Genomic DNA, 21,486 nt, shown 5'->3' with positions numbered 1-21,486 from the left:
GCAAAAATCATCACAAGAGAAGCTGAAAAAATAAAACACCTTGTTTAAAAGGCTGGTTTACACTTCATGTCTAGGGTAGCACCAAAACAGGGAAAGTATTCATAAGAAAAAGCTAGCACATGAAACGTCAGGCATGCATATGTTCTGAGGTCAAAATCAGGTAGTTTGTTAGTCAGAAGCTAGAAGACAGAGGAAAAGCCAAGATCATAGTATCAAAAAACCTTGCAAATGAAAAATAGTTAAGAACAAACTTTACAAATAATTTTTTTTATAGTTTTCCAAAATATTTCATGCAGTTCTCCTGCACATAAGGACACAACAGTTCACTATTTTTTCTATGTGAATGAATGAAATAGGAAGAGCAGAATATGAATGAAATACGAATGAATGAGACACAAAGTGCTTATCTGCCATTAAAAAAACTGCTTTAAATGCTATACTAATTACAAAAAGTTAGTGGAACAGGTATCTATCTAGACTATAAACAGAAGTTCTTTTTTCCTCTTTGCCACTTACGGACAGTATCTTAGTTCTGAGAAGCTGTAAGCCAGCGTTAAGTGCATTTGAGACTACATTTGCAGCAAGGAAAGACAGACTTTGAGAGAACTTGTGGGTAGTACACAAGCACCTGTTATTCAGAAAGGTGACCTACCAGTTCCAGGACAGAGGTCAGAGAACCCTATGGCAAATCTTACCTTTCAACTTTCTACATATGATAAAACAAGCTCAAGAAATCGGGAAGATAACCTGCCACCAGTACAACCCAGTTCATCATCTCCTTCCAAATCCAGGCTATCCTTACTTTGCATCACACAAACTCTCAGTTAATGTAACTCTTCAGACAGTAATTTTTCCAGGTAAAAGCCATAATTTGTCACAGGTACAGACAATACTCAATTCCACCACAGGCTGGAAAAGGTTCGTTGTGACTGTCTTCACTAGTAAGAGGATAGAGACACTCATTTATCAGGGCATGCAATTAAGGGCCTCAGCAGCACTTCAGGTCCTTCATTAACCAGAACACAAGTATGAGAAAAATCATCCTTTGCCCTTTAGGCAATGGGAGAGCAGAACTTTAAATCAACTTGTGCCCTGACCATCACTAGGCTGTTCTTTTAATCCTCCCATCAACCCTTCCACCCATAGTCAGTCATGTGGAAGCCCCTGCTCAGATAAGGCCTTCCAGAAATCCTTAGCTGGTATTTTTAAGAGCCTGCATCTTATTTCTTCCAGACTGGTCAACTTATGTCTGTTGACCCTGGCCTCTTGGTTTGCACCTTAGTGACTTTATTCCTTTTGGACAGATCATCTCTTCAGATATTTAAGGTTTTGCATCTGGCTTGTATTACAAAGTGTCTACGTAACTTTAGAGTAAGTGCCCTACAAACAGAAAGCAAATGCACACACTGCAGAAATGATTACGAATACATGCCTATGAAATACAAAAAGGCTTGCATACAAGTAAACTAGCAAACACTTAAAGAAAACAATCATTCAGCTATCCACTTAACAAGATGATTCTGTTTCCCCTTCTCCAATGCCTAACTATGAAATGATTTTAGCATGCCTTTCTGATATTAAAGATGCCCTCATCTTAAGCTGTTTATCTTCACATCCTCAGAGACAACCTTAAACAGAGAAGGGAAGGAACAGACATTCAAAAAGAGGGAGTACGTTGGAAGAAAGGCTAAATTAAAGCTTAGTGGGAAACTGCATTTAAGTATCTGTCTAGGTGAATACCAAAACAAACCTATTTACCTATCACATATTTTCATAAGAGCTCTTGTCTTATTCTATCTAATTACAAAATATGTATGTTTAAGGAGTGACTTTTCTCCCCCGTGGCTCTGCAGTGAAGTCATTATGCTCACATTGTGACTTGGTAATCCTTCTCCTTGGAAAAGATCATTATAATAACAATAATATGATTACACTAGAGGGTCAAAGAGACTGATTTGTGAGAGGCAATGCTATTCTCCATGGGAGCTGATGGATCTTAGATGGATAGACGACTCCACAACCAGAATATCTCTGCCCTACTTAGGGAGCAGCATATATTGCTCTTTCCACTTCCAAATGCAAACCATGACCAACACACGTGTGATGAAACTAACTTCTTCTCTAGATCTTTTATTACACTTCCTACACACAACCTCTGGAGGCTATTCAGCTACTCTTCTCAGAAAAGCTGTCGCTAACACCATCAGGTCCATTTTATCAGGATTTGCACAGAAATTAGAGACCACAGAAATCATTATTATATTAAGCTTTGCACAGTTATTTACTGTGTTTGTGGTCGTGGAGCTTATCTTTGTGACCATTGAGAGATGAATTTTCAAAGATTCTTTGACAGCAGTTTCTTTTCTTGGAAGAATCAATACCTTGAAGAGCTTTTGTATGAAAAGTTCCTCCATACAAAACAATGAAAGGGTCCTGAACAAAAGCAATCCTGGGAATGCAATTTTAAGCTGAAAGCCAATTCACATGAAATAGGCAGTATGACTTTATGAGAAGAAATTCTAGAAAACAGCCTCTATATAAAGAAGCAGGCTTTTCCAGGGCCTACTCCATTCTGATCTGACTGCTAAAGGGAATAGTTACCCCTAAGCCAGTACTGGTAGGCACAATGCGGAATTTTATCATCTTGTTTCACTGCTTTGTTTCTGACTTCCCAAGCACTTTTCTTTTTATTACAAAACAGGATGGCATAAAAACTGACTTAAAATTTACACCTAGAACAATAATCTGGAGGCCATTTCTTTACAAATCCCTTACGATTCAACACATCTTCAATAATAAAGAACACAGAGGATTAGTGGAAGCTGGATCACTTTCTGTATAAAAGAGGTTTTTATATTATTTTTTTTTTAACATTTACCCACATTTTAAACATCCCCTTTAAGATGTATCTATTTTATTCTTATCTAATTATTTAACTACGATGATTTCACATTATCTTTTTATGGAAGGATTTGTGTTCACTCAGCCACAGGCCAATACCTTTCCCCAATAAGCCTTCTAAAGCCAGCTGTACTGCACGGTTTCAAACAGACTAAATTTAGCTAGTTCTGTTCATCAGAGGAATGCTGTGTGTCAGCTACATCAAAGCCCAAGGGCAGCCTGATAAACACTGAATACAGGTCACGTAGCTCTGTAGCTAACAAACTCTAAGAGAGCTTGTACTCGGGGGCATTCAAAGCAGTTTTGTCATCAACAATCTAGTATCCCCTGAGCCCCCATGTCGTTTCGGTTGCCAGGCAACGCTGGTGTTAATGTCTTAGAGGAGAAAAACTTACCAGGCATCTGGCCGTTCATCTGGTTCTGCATGTGTGGTGCAGGAGGGCCCCCACCTACCATACCATCTGAAGACATGTTGTGGGAGCGCGGTGGTGGGGGAGGGCCGCTCTGACTCATCCCGCCTGGACCCATAGGCATATTCTGTGTGGGTGGCTGAAAGGAGACAGTTTAGTCAAACACGAGAAGCAGTTAGTCTGACAAATATACTATGTGTACATATGGTACAGCAGTTGCCTATATTGTTCAGCGGGGTATGAAAGAAAGCACCGGAACGCATTTCTTGCTCCTTCTGAGACGCTTAACTCCTCCCAATATTAATTTCGGCAAAACGTTTAATCTTTCAATCAATTTTACATGAGGTATTACGTGCAGACAACACCACAGCACCTTCAAGCACCGCTTTAAAATGAAAAAAATACAAATCAATCCCTCATTAAAAAATTATATCTGAACAGTTTAAGATTGCTGGAGTGGCTCCCTCACACACACGCAAAAGCTTTCCTTCAAAGCAACATTTGGGGAACGGGAAAAGAACTCCTCCATTATAACTCTCTCACATCAACAATTTGTTGCCGTTAACAGACCTTGCACCGGGACAAAACAGGTACAGCAAGAGATAAAAGCCTCTCAATGCTCGTAGACGAGCAAAAAATTTGCACCTGGGTGTGGTAAAGCATTTGCGATCTCTTCCCCCCTCTCCCCCGAAGCGCTGAAGGCCTAGTTCGTAATTCCGTGCCAAACACCCCCTGCAGACTGGAAGCACATTACTGCTGGCCTCCAAAGGTCCAGAGACAGCTGCCTAGAAAGGATGTTTTTGGCAAATTTCCTAATGAAATTGTGAGGAAAATAACTGAATAACCTTGAGAGTTCAAAGAGGGAGAGCAAGGAAAACAGTAAGTACAAGGGGGAATTTACTATAGGTTCTACTCAGGGCAATGTAAGGAGATGCAGAAACTGCTAGTAGCCAGCTTCATTTTCCTATTAAAAACACCTGTGAGACTGTACGATCCTCCTCACATACCTTAGCCAAATGTTTTCAGGGAAACAAAAAAAAAAAATCATCTCTGGGAGAGTGAACACCTCAGTCGCTGGCTTTTGCAGACCCTCTCTGAAAGGCCGTAACTTCATGCAAAACCTGTCCTGTGAGACAACCACACGTGTATTTTTCAACACTTCACAGAAACAACCAAGGGGGTGATCCCTAAGTTCCTGCCCAACCCAGTCCCCCTTAACATCTACAACTACTCATCAAGAGTTTCACAAAAGATATGACATAATACAGTAGAAAAGAGTAAGTCTTTCCAAACGAGCGTAAGGTGGGACGAGTGTAAAGCCCTTTCTGGCCTTGGAGAAGGCAACACCAGGGTAATACAGACACACGTGCATTTGCTTGCCAGGGGGACAGGAGGAACAGTACTAATTTATTTTCTCAAAATTTCTTTAAATACATCAAAAGCATGTATTATTTTCCCTGCAATATTTAAAAAAATTCCTCAAGAAATTAGTGAAGAGCTTTTTTAGCAGTAGGAAGGAAGGAGATGAAGGAAAAGGCAAGCAAGTAGACGGCTTCTGTTACTAAATTTCTTTCATTCCTCCACAATGAGGAATTACACAAAGAATAACCTTTTATAAGCAAGTTTATTCCTCATCGTATAGCAGAAGTGGTAGATGGTGGAAAAGGCAAGAGTGAGAAGCATCCCTTCTCTCTGAACAGTGCGAGTGGAATGCTGCTCCGTTTTGCTTGATCCTCCTCCATTACTAAGCAACCAAAGCAAGGACACCTCAGCAAAGTCTTCCTTCCCTTCACCTTTGGAAGCCCACTATCATCCTACTTTTGCATCTAACAGAAATCATCTAAAACTGATGTAAAGAGAAATAAACAAACCAAAAACCCCAAAGAGACTATTTTTAATTTTTATTTAGAAAGTAATTTTTGGAATACCAGCAAAACCAACACACTTGGTATCTCCACATGAGCAGCTAGAGCTCAGAGCATTACAACAGTCCCACATCAGCAAACAAAGCAAAGCCAAAAACCATCCAAGTTTAAATGTTTTCAGAATTAAAATGAACTTCTTGGATTCCACATATAAATCATTAGTAAACTCACTGTTCACACAACATACTGATAATGGAAAATACTATAAAGTACTGAAAAATTTTAGATCATACATAGGTTTTAGCTATCCTGCAGGTGTTACTGCACAAACATGGGCATACCCTTATGCATGGAAAGATGGACAAAAAAACCTCCAAAGATTATTTGAGACAAAACTATATATTCCAACTCTGAAATTTATTCTGGAAGTTTTCAAAACATCCATTGTTTGACATTAAGACGTACGCTGCAATTATTAGAAAAAAAAAAAAAACAGTGTTGAGAGTGCAAACATTCAAGGACAGGAAAAAAAAAAGTATTAAGGATTTAAAAAATCCCATTAGATACAAAAACCTGCAAGAGACTTCACAAACCACGGGGAATTGAGAGAACTGAGGGAGTAATTAAAAACACCCAGAAAGGTACTACCAGGAAATAATTTAGCAAGAAGAGCTTCTGGATATGGAAAAAGCCCAAAGACCTGTGTGAACCCATTTCAGATTCTTAAAAATAATGCACAAAAAAGGTCCACGTTGAAAACAAATTCAATCTTTCATTAAAATAAACTACCCCATAAGATGACTAGAAGGTAGGTGAACACTGTACCTCTTTTTAGAAAAAATAGTAAGATCAATTCTAAGAATCATAAATCTGTGAGCCTTGCTCCCCAAGCTACAAGTAAACTGATGAATGTAATTAGAGTACTTGAAAACTCCAAGGATGATAAAGCTAAAGATGAGTTAGTAGAGTGTCAATATAGGGAAGTCATATCTTTCTAATCTATTAGAAATTTTCAAATATATAAATTAAACCACTTAGCTGCATATTTAATAAAAACTTCTTTATACAAGTTTTTTGACAAAACTTTTGGGAAAAATATGTTGTTCAGGGGTATACACTTTCACTGATCAGAAACTGCCCAAAGGGAAGAAATACAAAATAACCTTACATGAAGTTCAGAAAATAAAGGAACATATAGAGGTCCCCTGAAAGTATTTGTTAGTACATGTCAACATTTGAAGACGTAACATTAATTACTGAAAACTGAAGAAGAAAAAATAAGCAGAGTGGTGCCAGGTGAAATTCAACATGGCTAAATATACAGCAATTACACTGAACGTTGAACCGCTCTTTCTTCAGAAAGAAGAAACTTCTATTGCAACTTACACATAAAAAAAAAATAATTGAACATCACACAGACAGTTTGGTGGAAAAAAATTTAAAAAACCATAAAAAATATTCAAAATACCCATGTTCCCTTTCTGATTACCTGCAGTACTTGGATATATCAAAAGGGAGGTACAATATCCAAGAAAAAAAATGCCATGGTATTTGTGATCATGATACATGTTCAGTTTGAGGAAAGGAATCACAAAAAGATACTGTAAAATCAGAAGGATTCCAAAGACAAGCAACCAATGATTCAAGACTTTGAATGTCTTTCATCTGAAATAAATCAAAAAGGACAGATTTATTTTTTTTTTAAACATTGAAAGGAAATGAACATAAGAGGATATGACAGAAATACAATTTAATGTATGATACATACAAAAAGTAGATCATCCAATTTATGCTTTAACAACAAAGGAAACCCCACGAGAATAGTCAATAAATTGAGGAATCACATTAAACATACAAGAGACCACATAAATCACATAAACGTGAGGAATTCATCAATGTGAGACACTAGAAGAAAGTTTAAGTAAGATTCAGAGATAATCACACATACATATGCACAATCAAAACAATTATATTATATAGGATTTTTTAGAAGTGTTATAAGCCTCCATGTCAGGGTCATAAACCAATCACTATCTGATAGTAATTACAAAGAAATGTCTCCTGCAGATATAATTACTCCCTAGTGAAATTCCTCCAGAGTACACTGGCTGCAGTCGGAAGAAAACAAGAAAAAAAAATGTTTTCAAATGGCAATTTTCCTATTTCTATCAGAGTTGATCCAGGCTTTTACAGGTGACAAATTTGTTTTAAATCATCTTGAACTAAAAAACAAAACAAAGAAAAAAAACCCTATAGAACCTGGGTCATTTCACTTTTTTTGTTCTTTACAGAAGTTAAGGAAATTGACTACCTCCAGTAACATGCACTATGCATGATAAAGACCTTCTAAAATACAAAATGACTACACGGTGTTCAAAAGCCAGATAATAAGAAAAGGAAAAAGAACCCCCCCCAACCTTTGTGACGGGAAACTTACCCACCATGAACCCTACCCATTCAGCCTAGAGAAGAAGGGTGAATTGACATCCAAATGTAGTTAGGTTAACAGAACCAAAGGAAAGCCTACTTTCCTCTTTCTGCTGGATAACTGACAGAAAGGAATGGAAATTAAAAATCACTGCTGATTTTATTCTAATTGTAAAGTAGAAAATACTAAATATTTTACTATCAGTAAAAAGTATATTAAAGAATTAGAAGTAAGATGTCAGACATGGCTTCAGTTGCTAAATGCTAATTTTTGGCTCACTTAACCCAACACACAGATTACAATTTATAGCCACTATGAGCATTTAAAATTTATCAGAGCATGGAGGAAAACAAACAAACAACAAACTTATTTTGTCCAGCTCTGGAAAACTGAACTGGAAAGAGACTGAAACTGACCTGCAGTTGTAACCAAAAAGAGACAAGAAAAAAACCCATTAAATTTTAACTGACAACTTTCAGCAAACAAAATCCTACTAAACTCAAAAGTTATTTGAAAGCATACACTTAAAATAATAGTCAAACTGCATACTTTTTTAGAAGATTTTCTTTTAAATAATAAATTAGATAAAATGAAGACAGCAAACAATAAAAGCTGCCATGGTGCAATTGTACACCTGGAACTTTCATCTATCATCTCTTATCTGCCCTATCAGATTTTTCTTACCATCAATAGCAGGTTGAAAGATTTGTTTATGGAACATTTATTCTTATAAAAACTGAGGTGGAATACCAACTCAGTCATCAATAAAATGTAAGAGACAGGAAATACTATTAAGTACACTAACACACAGTATTGCTAATCAATACAAATAGCAACAGATATTTAAAATACACGATCAAAAATACAATTTTCTTGAAAATCTCCCAGAGTAACAATTAAAAGCTACGTGGAACACAAACATAAAAGCCTTCTGATCTTTCTAAGAGAAGCTCTAATGCAGGATTTAATCAGTGATCTTTGTTTTCAGTTCTCAAATACCATTTTCTGCAAAGCAAAATATCCCATCCCAGGAGGTACCCTGCCCTGCGAATATCACATTGCTAATATCACAGCACCTGTCCCAGTCTCAGAGAACAGTACTCTGTTGATAAGTGGTGATGGCACCTGCAGAGTACTTACTGAGGTGTCAGACTGGGAAATAAGATCATAAAGGAATACATTTTTGAGATTTGAAAGAGGCAAGATTTATTTAACTGGGTTATGCTCTTCTTCTACAAGGTGCAGAGTATTCTAGTACTGCGAGTACCTTAAAAGAAAAAATAACAAACCTACATCAGTTCTCAGCAAGTGTAATATTTGGGGGTAGGGAGGATTTCTACATGAAAAGCATTTACAACTGTGTCTAAATAGTGAAGTTAATTACATTTGTAATTTGTGTTCTCTCTGTTGGAGTACTAGTTGTGACACTAGCAGTAAGGAATTCTAAACTTAGAATGACAACCAGTTTCTAAATCTCGATTTACTTTGGTATCCTCAATAATCAGACTTAATATTTGTATAAAAAAAAAAAAAGAGTTAAAATAGTGCATAATGGAATACTTAAACACTTTGCTTAAACCGGAATCTTTAACTGTTTCAAACTGCATGTATCACTGTATAAAGATATTCCACTGTACAAATATTCTTTAGCATCTTTTAAACAACCAGAAAATTTAACCCTAAAATACTTAACATCCATGTAGCAATAGCTCTTTTGATACTTAAAAGATAAACACACAAAATTCTTACCTCTATATAACTAGAAATTATTTAAATCAAAAGTATGAATTCAGATGGTTTTATTTTAAATGACTAGGAATAAGTTAACTACGGACATTAATTTGGGGAACACTGAGCTATAGAAACAAGACAACTTCAGAGGTACTCTGTAATTCCCCCCATAAAATGCAGTTCCTATCTGTCCTCAAAAAGCAGGAGCTTCCTGCTCCACAGCTGTTTACCTCCTGCCTCTTTGGCTTTTAAGATGGTTTAATGCCTGGTCCAATATGTACAGCTTTTGCTTGCATATAGCAACCAAAGAGAATACTTCCACTTCTATTTCAGCTAGAAGGTCTTACATAAACTCAATTAAAGGAGAAAGAATCCTGCAGAACTCTCAGAGTATTTCACTGGGGAAAGAGCAAAATCATAGAGGCAAAAGGATTCGGTACCTCTGTTACCAGACTGCCTGGTGCAGCTCTCAGCAAACTGCTTGGGGTTGAAAGAGGTATTTATTGTGCAGATACTGTACTACAGAGAGGCAAATCACACCTTCAAGTATGAAAGAATTACACTTTAGAGCATACTTCTGATTCAAATCGGCTGCTATTTTTACTGATTTCTAAATCAGCCACAGAAGTTAGCAGGCAACAGAAGTAGTTTTTTGTGTACGGTGCACTAGCTCCCCATGTGGACACACCTGATTAGCAATACATGCAAAGTAGCTGACACAAGGTAGAGTGATCCTCTTATTTAAAGTGGAGTACATTAGTGTTCTATGAATTCACTCCTAACATGCTAACAACTTAAATTCCCGTATTCTGATTATTTTTATTTTTAGTGGAATTGCTGGCTTATGAAGCTCCCTCCAGCGGCCCTCCGTTTCCTAATACTACCCTTTCAGTTGTGCCAACACAGCCATTTACATAGCCCTGCAGTTAATCTGAACTAATCCAGCATGAAAATATCCCCCTTTCCACCTAATTAATCTGGACTGATTCTCCAGATTGGTTCATCATACAACAACTTCAAAACATCAGAGCAGAACTGCAGCTGACAAAGAATACGGCTCTGGTTATGTCAGCATAACCACTACCATCAAAAGGAACAGCCAAACTTCTTTCCAACATTTAAAAGCCTCTCTGGAACAAAATGAACAACATGGAAAAGCAATTTTTATTATAAAACCATGGATAAACTGAGGATCCACAATCTGAAAATTATTTTAAAAATGCAGCATACCCAATTCTTTTTTCCTAAAACACAACAACACTATTAGCCCCAAAAGATGCATATCAACACAGGGACTGGTGGTGTTGCAGAGATTCTATGAATAGGCTAGGGGAGAAACAACTCACAAAACATAAATCACAGCAAATTTGGTTGTATTTCATTTAAGTCTTCTAAAAAGCTTTTAGTACTGACAATTTTACAAGATTTCCTCCCATAATGAGCAGATTTTCAGTTTCCTGGTAGAATTGAGGAACGTGCTCTTTCATGCTCCACCAAAAAAAAATAAAATTAAAAAAAAATAATATATATATAAAAGTAGCTATTTGTAAAACTAGTTCTCTTTTGGTTAATATCCCATAACCACGTTTTTACATACAGTGAACACATAGGCAATCAGAGTGTTCACTTAGAGGTCAGAAGTCAAACATCCAAAGCCCTAAAGAAAGAAAATGGATACAGATGATCATGTGCTGGCCTTGGAGCAAACACAATTAAGACACTCAACCTCTCTGTAAGCACTTATACCACTAAATCATAATGCATTGCTTTTAGGACTGGTTATTGCAGTCACACCCTAAGAACTAGGCTACTGACAGCAATAAAGAATTAAATCTCATCTCTTAACAGACCTGTAATACTGCAGAACTTCAGGAAAAGTCTTGTTTACCATGTTATTCAAAGCACTGAGTCTCTGAGATCACTCACACACAGTGGCAACGCTGAATTCTTAGAATAACGTGGTACTACAATGTAAACCTAAATATTCTAAAGATGTTTCTCATCTTTAGTGACAAAGTCTAACCAACTATGGGCTACAGACTATTACCAAAGGAGGCTTACTCCATGTGTTTCTTGCTCACAAAACACACGAAATATTTTTTGCTATGCAAAATCAACATAGAAAATAAAAAGGTAGAGTATGAGCAGTTGGAGGAAGAAATAAAATAAGAAATTACGTTCTTCAGGGAGGACGCAAGGACAAATAGATTAGCTTTTATCAATTATGGATTTTCACTAGCTTGATCGTTTCTAATAATGGTACAGGAATGTGAAGCTTGATTTCTTTTACCCATCCCAACCACACTGGCTCCACTTGCCCCTCATTTGAAGATCAGCAGGCAAGTTGCTCTTTTGGGTAAGTTACTCTAATGTGAAACTCCACACCAAACAGAAGCATTCAAATTTCTTGCTTTAAAGAACACAATCACGGTTAGCGTCATCGCCTAGAAATCCTCCTCAGGGTGTACTTGCATAATATGGTGGGTATGAATGCAACATCTTTCCTTCCTTTCTCAAAAAATCTGCTGCCTAATGTTTCTCTTTTAAAACTTAGAAATTATCATGATTTTTGAAAACTGTTTAACAAACATTTAATCAGACTAATTATTCTCCAAAATCCAAGCTCCACTTCTAACTAATAGCTCACTTGCCTCTTGACAGGAAACATTCAGCCTTTATTTTGCTCTGTTCTCTATTCAGTTTACAAATAGTTGAACTTGAATTTGGCACGGACTTGTGTTCTGAAAGGCTAATGCAGAGTAATACACCATACTGCTTTGTGTATCTGCTTTAAAACTAATTTAATTCAACACAATACCATTCAATATATACTGAATTAAGCCAGGGGTTTAAAGACCTACACCAGCTGTGATCAGCAAGAAAGCAGATACCACTAACAGATATTCTGCTATACTAGCCGGTATCAGACTTTTCAAAGCCTTTGGTACATCAGTGGACAAGAATTTTATTAATTTAAGATTTCTCTCATCTTCAGTCACAGGAGTTTTATCTGCAAGTTTTATTTTAAGCTGTTAAAACTGAGCCACATTTGTCTTTTCTTGATGTCATCTTTCTTTTTAAAGAAAAAAAAACAACAAACAAAACAGTATCAAGATAATTTGATTAACATAAATATTTTAGACGAGTTTCACATTCAGAATAAAGGCTAGTAAAAAAGCCAAGTGCACTGTTCAGTTCCTAAGACTCTGAATTGTTCGTACAAACTAATCACATCACAAGTACATTAAAGCCAGACTAAACATTACCCTTCTGAAAAGTACTGAGGTGTATTTAAGATCATAGGAGACTTTCCACTGATTGAGTAAAACCATTCTTACATTTAAGACTCCTATTTAGCCACCTGAACTCTGCAGCTTTAAAAAAAAAACAACACAACAAACCCAAACACACACAAAACCCCAAAACCAAACAAAACAAATGTCTTCCAGTAAGGAACCTGAGGAAGAAGTTTTAGTCAGGCATTAGTAATGATGTCTAATGGTTCTACCTCTTGAAGCAGTTTCTTTGGAAGTAGCCAGCATGTCAGTGTTTGCTGATGTTAAGTGTCCGTAAAAAGCAATCACCGTTTTATATAGAAGCGTCTTCTAACTAAAACGGCATGAACTTTGCCCTAATCCGTGAGACAAGTTTGGGAGCAGAATAGATTAAGGGACTTCCCAAGTCCTACAAAAAGCGTTAGTTTTGAGAGAAGTCTCTCAAGCAAGAAAAAATATTTTTATTAATAACTTTATTAATAAGCCTTCCAATAATATGAAATTAAGAAAAATAATTTAGTGAGATGTGCACATTTTTGTACAACTCAGACACAATGAGTTTTCTTGGAAGTCACTTCACGTACACAGTTTAGCTTGCTACTGGAATGAACTGGCACATTCAATATAAAAGAAAACTGCCACATTATAAGTGTGAGTAATAATCATAAGCATTTATTTCCATCACCTTCCTGAAATACACACTGAAATCAAGTGCTCTGCACACTCATAGAAGGCAAATTGCATTATGTAAGAAAAACCCTGGAAAAAAAAATAAATCACTTTTTCTGCATGCAAAAAGCCCCAACAAAACAAGTGTTCCCAATTAAATAACTCCTGCAGACCTCCATATTTGCCTGTTATCGAACAAATGCTAAAATGAAAAGGCTCAAGTAGAGGACAAAAAAATCCCCTCTACTTTTCCCAATACAGTGATGGTTGTGGGTTGTTTTCCCATAAATATTTGGCAAAAGTAAGACATACGGGAACAGGAAAATGTCCAGGTCAAAAAGTCTCTTTTCATTCAGCAGTTTGCAATGACTTTTTAATGTCAATAAGACACTCTCTCGCAAGAAAAAGAGAGAAATAAGTCAGGGAGAATAAGATACCTTTTCTGCAGTTTGAGATTTAATGTAGTTAGAAACACACACACACACACACTGCTTCACTACTGCTTTTGGGGGGGTTCTCTTGGAGGTCCCAGTAACCAACTTTAATTCACAGAATGGTCAGGGTTGGAAGGGACCTCTGGAGATCATCTAGTCCAACTCCCCTGCCGAAGCAGGTTCACCTAGAGCAGGCTGCCCAGGAACACATCCAGGCGGATTTTTAATATCTCCAGAGAAGGAGACTCCACAACCTCTCTGGGCAGCCTGTTCCAGTGCTCTGGCACCCTCAAAGTAAAGAAGTTTCTCCTCATGTTGAGATGGAATTTGCCATGTTCCAGTTTGCGCCTGTTGCCCCTTGTCCTGTCACTGGGCACCACTGAAAAGAGTCTGGCCCCATCCTCTTGACACCCGCCCTTTAGATATTTATAAGCATTGATGAGGTCCCCTCTCAGTCTTCCCTTCTCTAGGCTAAACAGACCCACGTCTCTCAGCCTTTCCTCATATGAGAGGTGCTCCATTCCCTTGATCATCTTTGTAGCCCTCCACTGGGCTCTCTCTCCAGTAGTTCCCTGTCCTTGAACTGGCGAGCCCAGAACTGGACACAGTTGCATCTTGGCTCTCTACAGTTCAAGGATACTAATTCTTTGCTGTTGCCTCCCTTAAAAGTAGCACCGGTGGAAATCAAAAGAATGCAACAGTCTCGTGTTCCTCACTATTCGAGTCCTTTTTGGAAAGCTAACATATCCCATATGGGGGTGGTAAACAGACTTTCCACTGCTGTCCACGAAAGAGAATATCTGCCATAACTCGCAAAGCAGCAGCAAAAAGTTGCATCAACTTTACATGCAAACTTAGCAACAACTCTCATCCAGCTGGGAATGTCCTTAGTAATGCTGCTGTTCACCTGGCTGAGAAACGACTGGTTGACACAAGGAGATTAACCTCGCACTTCTTTTGTCTTCCAATGTGAAGGAAAGCCTCTTACCCCAGAAGTCATAATTTAATACTCTACATTTATGATGCATACAAAGACAACAGGAGCTTTGTTATGACATTGGAGTTTCAAAGTCTTTCTTGTTCTTTTCACCCACTGCCTGCAATGCCTGCTTCACCTGTTGCACCTTTTCCTCACTTGCAGGCCCTTTACAGAATCATTTCTCTGCATGATACAGTTGGTTCACTATACTTTTGTTTAGTGCAAGATTTATCTTGTTCCCTACAGGCAACACCACACTTTCAGAAAGGATGTACAGTATTTGATCAGAATAGCACATTCTAAAAGATGTGGACAGAGGCACAGACTTTCTTATACTAAAAAATACAACATTTACGTCCAATAGAAAAGACAGGAAGGAGGCAGTAACTACCTCGAGTAATCCCGACAGAAAGTGTGACGGAGAACATACAAGCGTTTTTCCCAGCAGGATGAAGCATCAAGTCTAAGGACTATTGTGAGAGGATACAACGAAGTTATCATCAGGTTCAAGTAATTTTAGCTTATATTAAAAGCTTCAATGAACCTGATTATTTAGCTCTTTTGTTCAGTGTGAATGTTATCTCAACAGCAACATTCTCTTTTCAACTTCATTTGATCACACAAAACATTTTACAAAAACTAATAGTCAAGTTTTGAAATTTCTTGAGTGTATTTTCCTGATAAAACAAAAACAAGATAAAATTTAAACAAAAAAGAAAGTATAGTTTACTAGGAGAACAATCTTCCAGATATGAATAGATCATATGGAATCCAACTTCAGAAGCTATTCAGAGTCAAGCCCTCCTAAGTTATATGTGAGACTACTGCAACAGTAATATCATAAATTTCATGTATTTTACTATTAAAAGTAGTGGATGTTTACACACACAGTATCTTGCTCCATATTTAACTGTCACCACCCGCAACCCTTGAAATTAGTAAGACTGTTCAACAGCTGACACAGAAGCATGCTGAACAGAAACATAATACTTCCAAGTCAACTTGAGCCTCATCAGCTCTTAAACAGAAAGCCAATAAAGGCAAAGAGTCTGAAGTAGTTTATCTTGCACTGAAAAAAAGCAGTAGCTCACACATTTCCAAATTTTTCTGGCTAGAATTTATTGTGAAGACAGAAAGAATTTAAATGTTTTTCTAAAAACCCCAACAAAAAGTCGTTTTATCTCATTATGTTACCACATTTCAGGCAAGTCATCCCAGAGTTGACTTTGTAGGTCAGAATGTCTACACTTAGGTAAGACTGAACATCTAAACTTCATTTTGTATTTTAGTTTGAAATAAAAACTACGAAGCTACCTTTTTATTCCCCCACCCTCAGCTGTCCAAAGAGGATTCCCCCCACCCCAAACAAAACCCACTATGCTGTTGTCTCACTATGCTGTGGAATATTCCTCACATTCAAGATCAGAAATGCACTTCAGTCTTGATCTGCAGAAGTCTCTCTCAGCCCTATCTTCATTTTCATTTAAGAAGAAAATGTCATCACATTCAACTTTAAGAACAGGGCTGTTCACCAGGGACTAGGATAAGGTCAAATTCATTTCCAGTTGTCATCAGAACCAGGATATGAATTAAGCCTCCAAAAACATATTAGTTGAGTAATACACACAGCCCTCTTAAAGGTTTCTTTCCCTCCCGCTCAGCTACAAGGATGGATTTATAAAAAGAGAAGCCTCTACAGGCACAACAGGTTGGACGAAATGAAGTACTGTTTCTATAGTCCTCTAGGTACCAACTTGAAAGGATGCTTTGCTAGTAGCAATGACTGGAGAACACTTCTCCAGAGACCAAAGAAAAAGTAATTCAATTTCAGTTGGTGAAAACTAGTATCTAAGAATGACTGTTTTATAGACATTCTTTTAAGCTTCATATTACAGAAATGAATCAAGACTGTATTAATTCAAGAAAAGTCTTACTACCAAAAACCAAAGAACTTCCTTGTGTTACTCACAATGAACTCCCCAAGCTTTCTGATTAACACAAAAAGCAAACAGCAAGCTATTGTGATGTTTGTTGTATCTTTCCTTACTGCTCCGTAAAAAATGGAAAGGGGGAAAAATTGGAGGTATCTTATACAATAAAGAGTTCAGGAATACAGACTCAGAAAATTCCAGCTTAAAAAAAAAAAGACAGCAAGTATTATCTGAGAAATGCTTCATTTGTAAAGTGATGCAGTGTTTCAAGTTAAGCTTGCATGACTTTATTTCTTGCGTATTATCATTATTCACCTTAAAAAAAGGTTACTTTCTAATACAGGAGAGACGCAAAGAATTTAAGAGACTCACCTAGAGTTGAGAAAAGCAGACAAAGATTTACCCAACCTCATTCCACTGAGGCAAAAAATAATAAAAAAAAAATTCCCCCCCCACTTTTCCCTGATCTAAGAGGAAAAACAGATTACTGTTGTAGGAGCTAAGACCCACATCAACAGAGTTCTTAGGTGAGGAAAAAACACTAAGACCATCCATGAGGCAAGCCACATACTCTGGATTAAAGATGCAGCGCACAGGTTATCAATCTTTAGTTAAACAAGTCAGATTTTGAACAACACCTAAACGGTGAGATTACTAGACTCCAAATACAGCATGAAGAGACACTGCATTTTGTATATGCACCGTACAGTAAATCAGAGGCTAAACATTTGGTCATTGCCTCAAACACTTCTGTGTGGTTTTGTGCTGTTTGTTTGGTTTGTTTTTTTTTTCCTCCAGGAACCCAAATAAAATCTGTTCCCTACTTTTACACTATTTTGTACTTACTGCTGGTAGTAGAGACTGCATGTTCTGGTTGGAGTCAGCTATAGTGGCTAGGTAAACCAAGTTTGTATGCAGCATCTGCTGGTATCTATCAAAATAAACAAAGGCAAAACAGATCTTTACTTTAATCCTACTTATGTAAAGAAACTTACCTATGTAAAACAAGATTCAAGAAACTTAGAAGAGTACCATTATTAGGAATCCTAAGCCTTTCCCCTCACACTTACCTATTACCCAACCTTTCCCAATGTCTCCATCAAATCTGTGACTGTATCTTCTCTGCAACTTCTGTCTTGCTATGAAAACATCTAAAGCTGGGTGACCCTGTTCTCACCTGTTTTGCTTCGTGCCCCAAACTATGTCACCAGGAGACATATGGAGCGTGTGTGTGTGGCTGTCTGGTGTAATTTCCATCACAAACACAAGGGAAAGAAAGCTCCTTATATTATAACCCCAGATGCAAAATATCATAGATTTATGTGAATCACGGCCAAGAACAGTGCAAACATTTCATCAGGACCCTGAGCTTTAGAAGTTTGCTATGTAGTGATTTTTCTGCCACAGAACCACATTCTTAACATAGTCTCAACATCTAGCCCACAGTCACAATAACCTTGAAAGGAGGAACAGATTATGAATACATAACTACAGCCTTGCTGTTACAGTTAACTGTGCTACAATAAAAGCATTCCCTTAAATCAAAAATACCTAACGTTTATGACTCTCCCTCCTACTCCCAGACTACCAGTTCCCTTAGTAAGGGCTCAAGAGCCATACTGTGATGTCCCATCTGTCAGCAAACTCTGTATTTGTCTGATCATCCCCTGCCAGAAAAGAACAAGGGGAAAATAATATTCCTTAATAATTCACTCCTTCCACAGTTCTCTCAGATCACTCTCCAGAGATCCCACTAGCCAGCAAGTCCACATGAGATATTCTAGCAAGCCAAACATTTAACCAAGCCTGTTTGTTCTTGGGCAAGTGGTAAACAGGTAGTTTTCCCGTGTTTCCTAAAAGGAAGAAGAAAGGTCTGAGAAGAAAACTACCTCTTTCCCAAAGTGTAATTATGATGCAGAGGAAAAAGATCTTGGGTATACAGTCCCCATTTTTATGGGTGTCATCATTATGACAACAACTTACTGTAGTCAATTTGCGATATTTATTTCAGCCATAGAAGTGACAGTCATATGGCAAACAGAAAAATCAATTTTAAGTGTAGTGTCTGCAGCAATACTTTTCTATTCTTCACAGCACAGTTCTCCTACGAGGCAAGCTAAACAGATCAAGAATGGTGATCTAGATGGAAATTCACCCAGTCCATAGTAGATTTGGATTAATGTCTTACTGAGAGCATTCAGACGTCTTTCCTTTGTTCTGATAGTCCATTATACACTGAATAAGATGATTATTTTCATCCAACATCTGAAACGATAAAGAAGAATTTTGCAGTAAGTATCATGAAGGAACTGAAGATAAATTTGAGCCTCGCTCCTCAGAGTTTTTAAAAACAAAAAAGAAAAGTAGTATTCCACAAAGTTCTACATTAATAATTTATAGAACACTCTCTTGCTCCCAGCTCCCTGCACCCTCCAACTAGTTTTACAGCTTTCAGTTTAAGGGTTTCAAGCTACTATTATAGCTACATTTGTGAGGCTTCCCATTCAAATACCAATGCTTGTTATACACTAAGTTCTTACAAAGTTTTCAAAGCCTTGCATTTCTTCATTTGATCTCTACCAAGAAGCTTACTTAAAAACTCATGCTCCAAATTTCCTCTCGCCTTATAAACACATCTGTTCATAAATTTAATAATAAAAGGTATTGAAATTGCTATTGATAGAGACTGAGCTTACCAGACAGGTTTGTTTTAAGGAAATGCATTCGAAAGCTAGGCCATATTTACAATAAGAATCTCTAATTAAACTGCACTTTATAAATATTCTGTATAATGGGCACAATAGATCTACTATAGAAATAGGTACCAAGACTTTTTTTCTTCCAACTAACCCATCTCTATGAAAAGGGTATGGAGTCAGAAGCCTCATGCAGCCTACTCAGGACTTCTATCCATGTAAGAATGAGCCAAACAGACATATCTTCCTAAACGCAAACCAGTAATTCACCAGAACTGACTAGAACCATCACTGAGCAATTATTTTGCCTGAAATTGCTAGATCTGGAAACACTGTCATTAAGCACTAAATACAGACAGGACTGCAGTATTTTGAGTTACTGTCTGACCCTCAGAAACTACGTACAACTGTAGCTGCACACTCAGAGGATTATCATGCACACGCAGCTACACACAGTTCACATGTACTAACATCAAGTTTTATAAGAAACACGGTGGCCATTTTCAACAGAAAAAAATAAGGAAAAAGGAGCTAATATCTTTGATACCAAAGTCTCATACAGCACTTGCCAAGGAAACCTTGAGGCAAGGCTCTCCTCAGAATGTCTCCCACCTTCCAGAGGAAGGCGGCAGACACTTAAAACAGGTAGATCTTCAGACTGCCAGTTAGAGGCATTCTTCACTGTCGCCATGTAAGCTGCACATCTTTGGGGGTTAAAAAAAGGAATGCTAGGCCCAAGAGGAAAGTAAATGGAGAAGGAATACAACTGTATTCTAGATGGGGCTGCAGGCACTGTTTTATACAAGTTCGACTGAGCAATTGCTGATAGAAAATTGAAATAGTTCTTTGAAAGAGTTATAAACACCTACCATCAAAAGAGAATTTAGTTTCCAGCTGGATGAAGACGCCTCCGGGGCTTCTGACAGCTTATGTACATTACAAAGATTCTTCAGCTTTAACTATACCAGTGTTTTGCCAGCACACCACCATCAAATTAATGGTTTGACTACAGCACAAGAAAAACTTAGTTGTCTGCATTCTCCATATGCACCCCAGTGACCTGAAGTCTCTACTGACTACCTTTAGGCAGCTTTCCACCCAGTGGGTATTTTTCACCCACACTTCCCATGCACTGACGACCTCTACGCTATCCTGGAGGTCTCCATTGTAACTCTGGGGTCGTCTTTGAGGTCCTGACCCCTGCAACACCTACCTTGTTGACACTCTCTCTTTACTAAATCGGAAGTGAGCTAGACCTACCCAAATGGCTCCTACCCAAGAAGCTTCTTGTAATCTGAAATCGGTTTGATTCACAGCTATTTACATTGGTAACAGTGTGAGTCTTCAGTTAAGTTTCTGAATACCAAGTTACCAGTCAACTTGAACACACTCCTCTGCTTCTGCCGACACAAAACATCGCAGATTATTACAAATCCCATACATGCTTTTCTTAGATTGCTTTAGCGAGTTAACTTGCTCCCTCCCACGTAAGCTTAAATGGAGTCGTTCGCAGCCGCTGTCATTGGCTCCAACCATGACGTTCTTCGTTAATAACACTTAAAAGTTTAGGGGCAGCCCCACTACCGGGCGGGCCGAGTTCGGGAAGGAGAGCCCGAAGCCAGGCAGCCTTCAGGAACGACTCGACGGCGCTCCGCCTCACAGACACCCCTCACAGGACGGGGTTACCCGTCTCCTCCGTTTCCCCACCGTGCCAGGCCGAGTCCTTAAGGCTCAATTCACGCCCGCGGCCCCGGGAGCGCTCGGGGCAGCCGGGAGGGCCGCAAGGCCACCGGCCACCCCCCCACCTTCTCCCCAGCACTCCCCAACAAGTGCCGAGGCCGGGAAAGGCAGCGCAGCGAGCACGGCCCGGCCGCCATCAACCCCCCCGCCCGCCTCCACTTGCCCCGACAGGGCCTTGGCCCTCCGGAACGCCGCCGCCATCCCCTTCCCGGCACGGGGAAGGCCGGGCCCGTCCTCTCCTCACCTTCTGTATGGCGGCCGGCGTGATCTCGCCTTTCCCCCGCTGCCTCGGGGCCGCGAACGCCACAGACATGTCGGGCGGCTGCTGGGAGCGTCAGTCCGCCCGCCCGCCCGCTCACGCGCCCCGCGGAAGCAGCAGCGGCGGGAGGCGGACGCGATCCGGGAAGAACGCGGGGGGCGGGGGCGG

General features: G+C 38.6%; 1 protein-coding gene across 4 annotated transcripts in view; it reads right to left on the bottom strand.

Annotated features, from left to right (window-relative positions):
• The window catches only part of SS18 (SS18 subunit of BAF chromatin remodeling complex), a 43,142-nt gene extending 21,669 nt beyond the window's left edge, over positions 1-21,473 (bottom strand). For 3 of the 4 annotated variants that reach the window (XM_054190844.1, XM_054190846.1, XM_054190847.1), the window contains exons 1-4: positions 21,304-21,473; positions 18,812-18,888; positions 17,470-17,554; positions 3,297-3,450 (exon numbers count right to left, since the gene is read on the bottom strand). In XM_054190844.1, coding sequence (XP_054046819.1) covers positions 3,297-3,450; positions 17,470-17,554; positions 18,812-18,888; positions 21,304-21,372 — 385 coding nt within the window. In that variant the 5' untranslated portion in view covers positions 21,373-21,473. Of the gene's footprint in view, positions 1-3,296; positions 3,451-17,469; positions 17,555-18,811; positions 18,889-20,188; positions 20,289-21,303 lie in introns of those variants that run through there. The other variant, XM_054190845.1, reaches the window with a different exon arrangement.
• Between the last annotated feature and the right edge of the window lie 13 nt (positions 21,474-21,486).

Source organism: Rissa tridactyla, chromosome 2 (genome assembly GCF_028500815.1).
Source record: "Rissa tridactyla isolate bRisTri1 chromosome 2, bRisTri1.patW.cur.20221130, whole genome shotgun sequence".
Classification (NCBI taxonomy): Eukaryota; Metazoa; Chordata; class Aves; order Charadriiformes; family Laridae; genus Rissa; species Rissa tridactyla.
The sequence above is the reverse complement of the archived record's forward strand: the minus strand, read 5'-3'. Positions and strand labels throughout refer to the sequence as shown.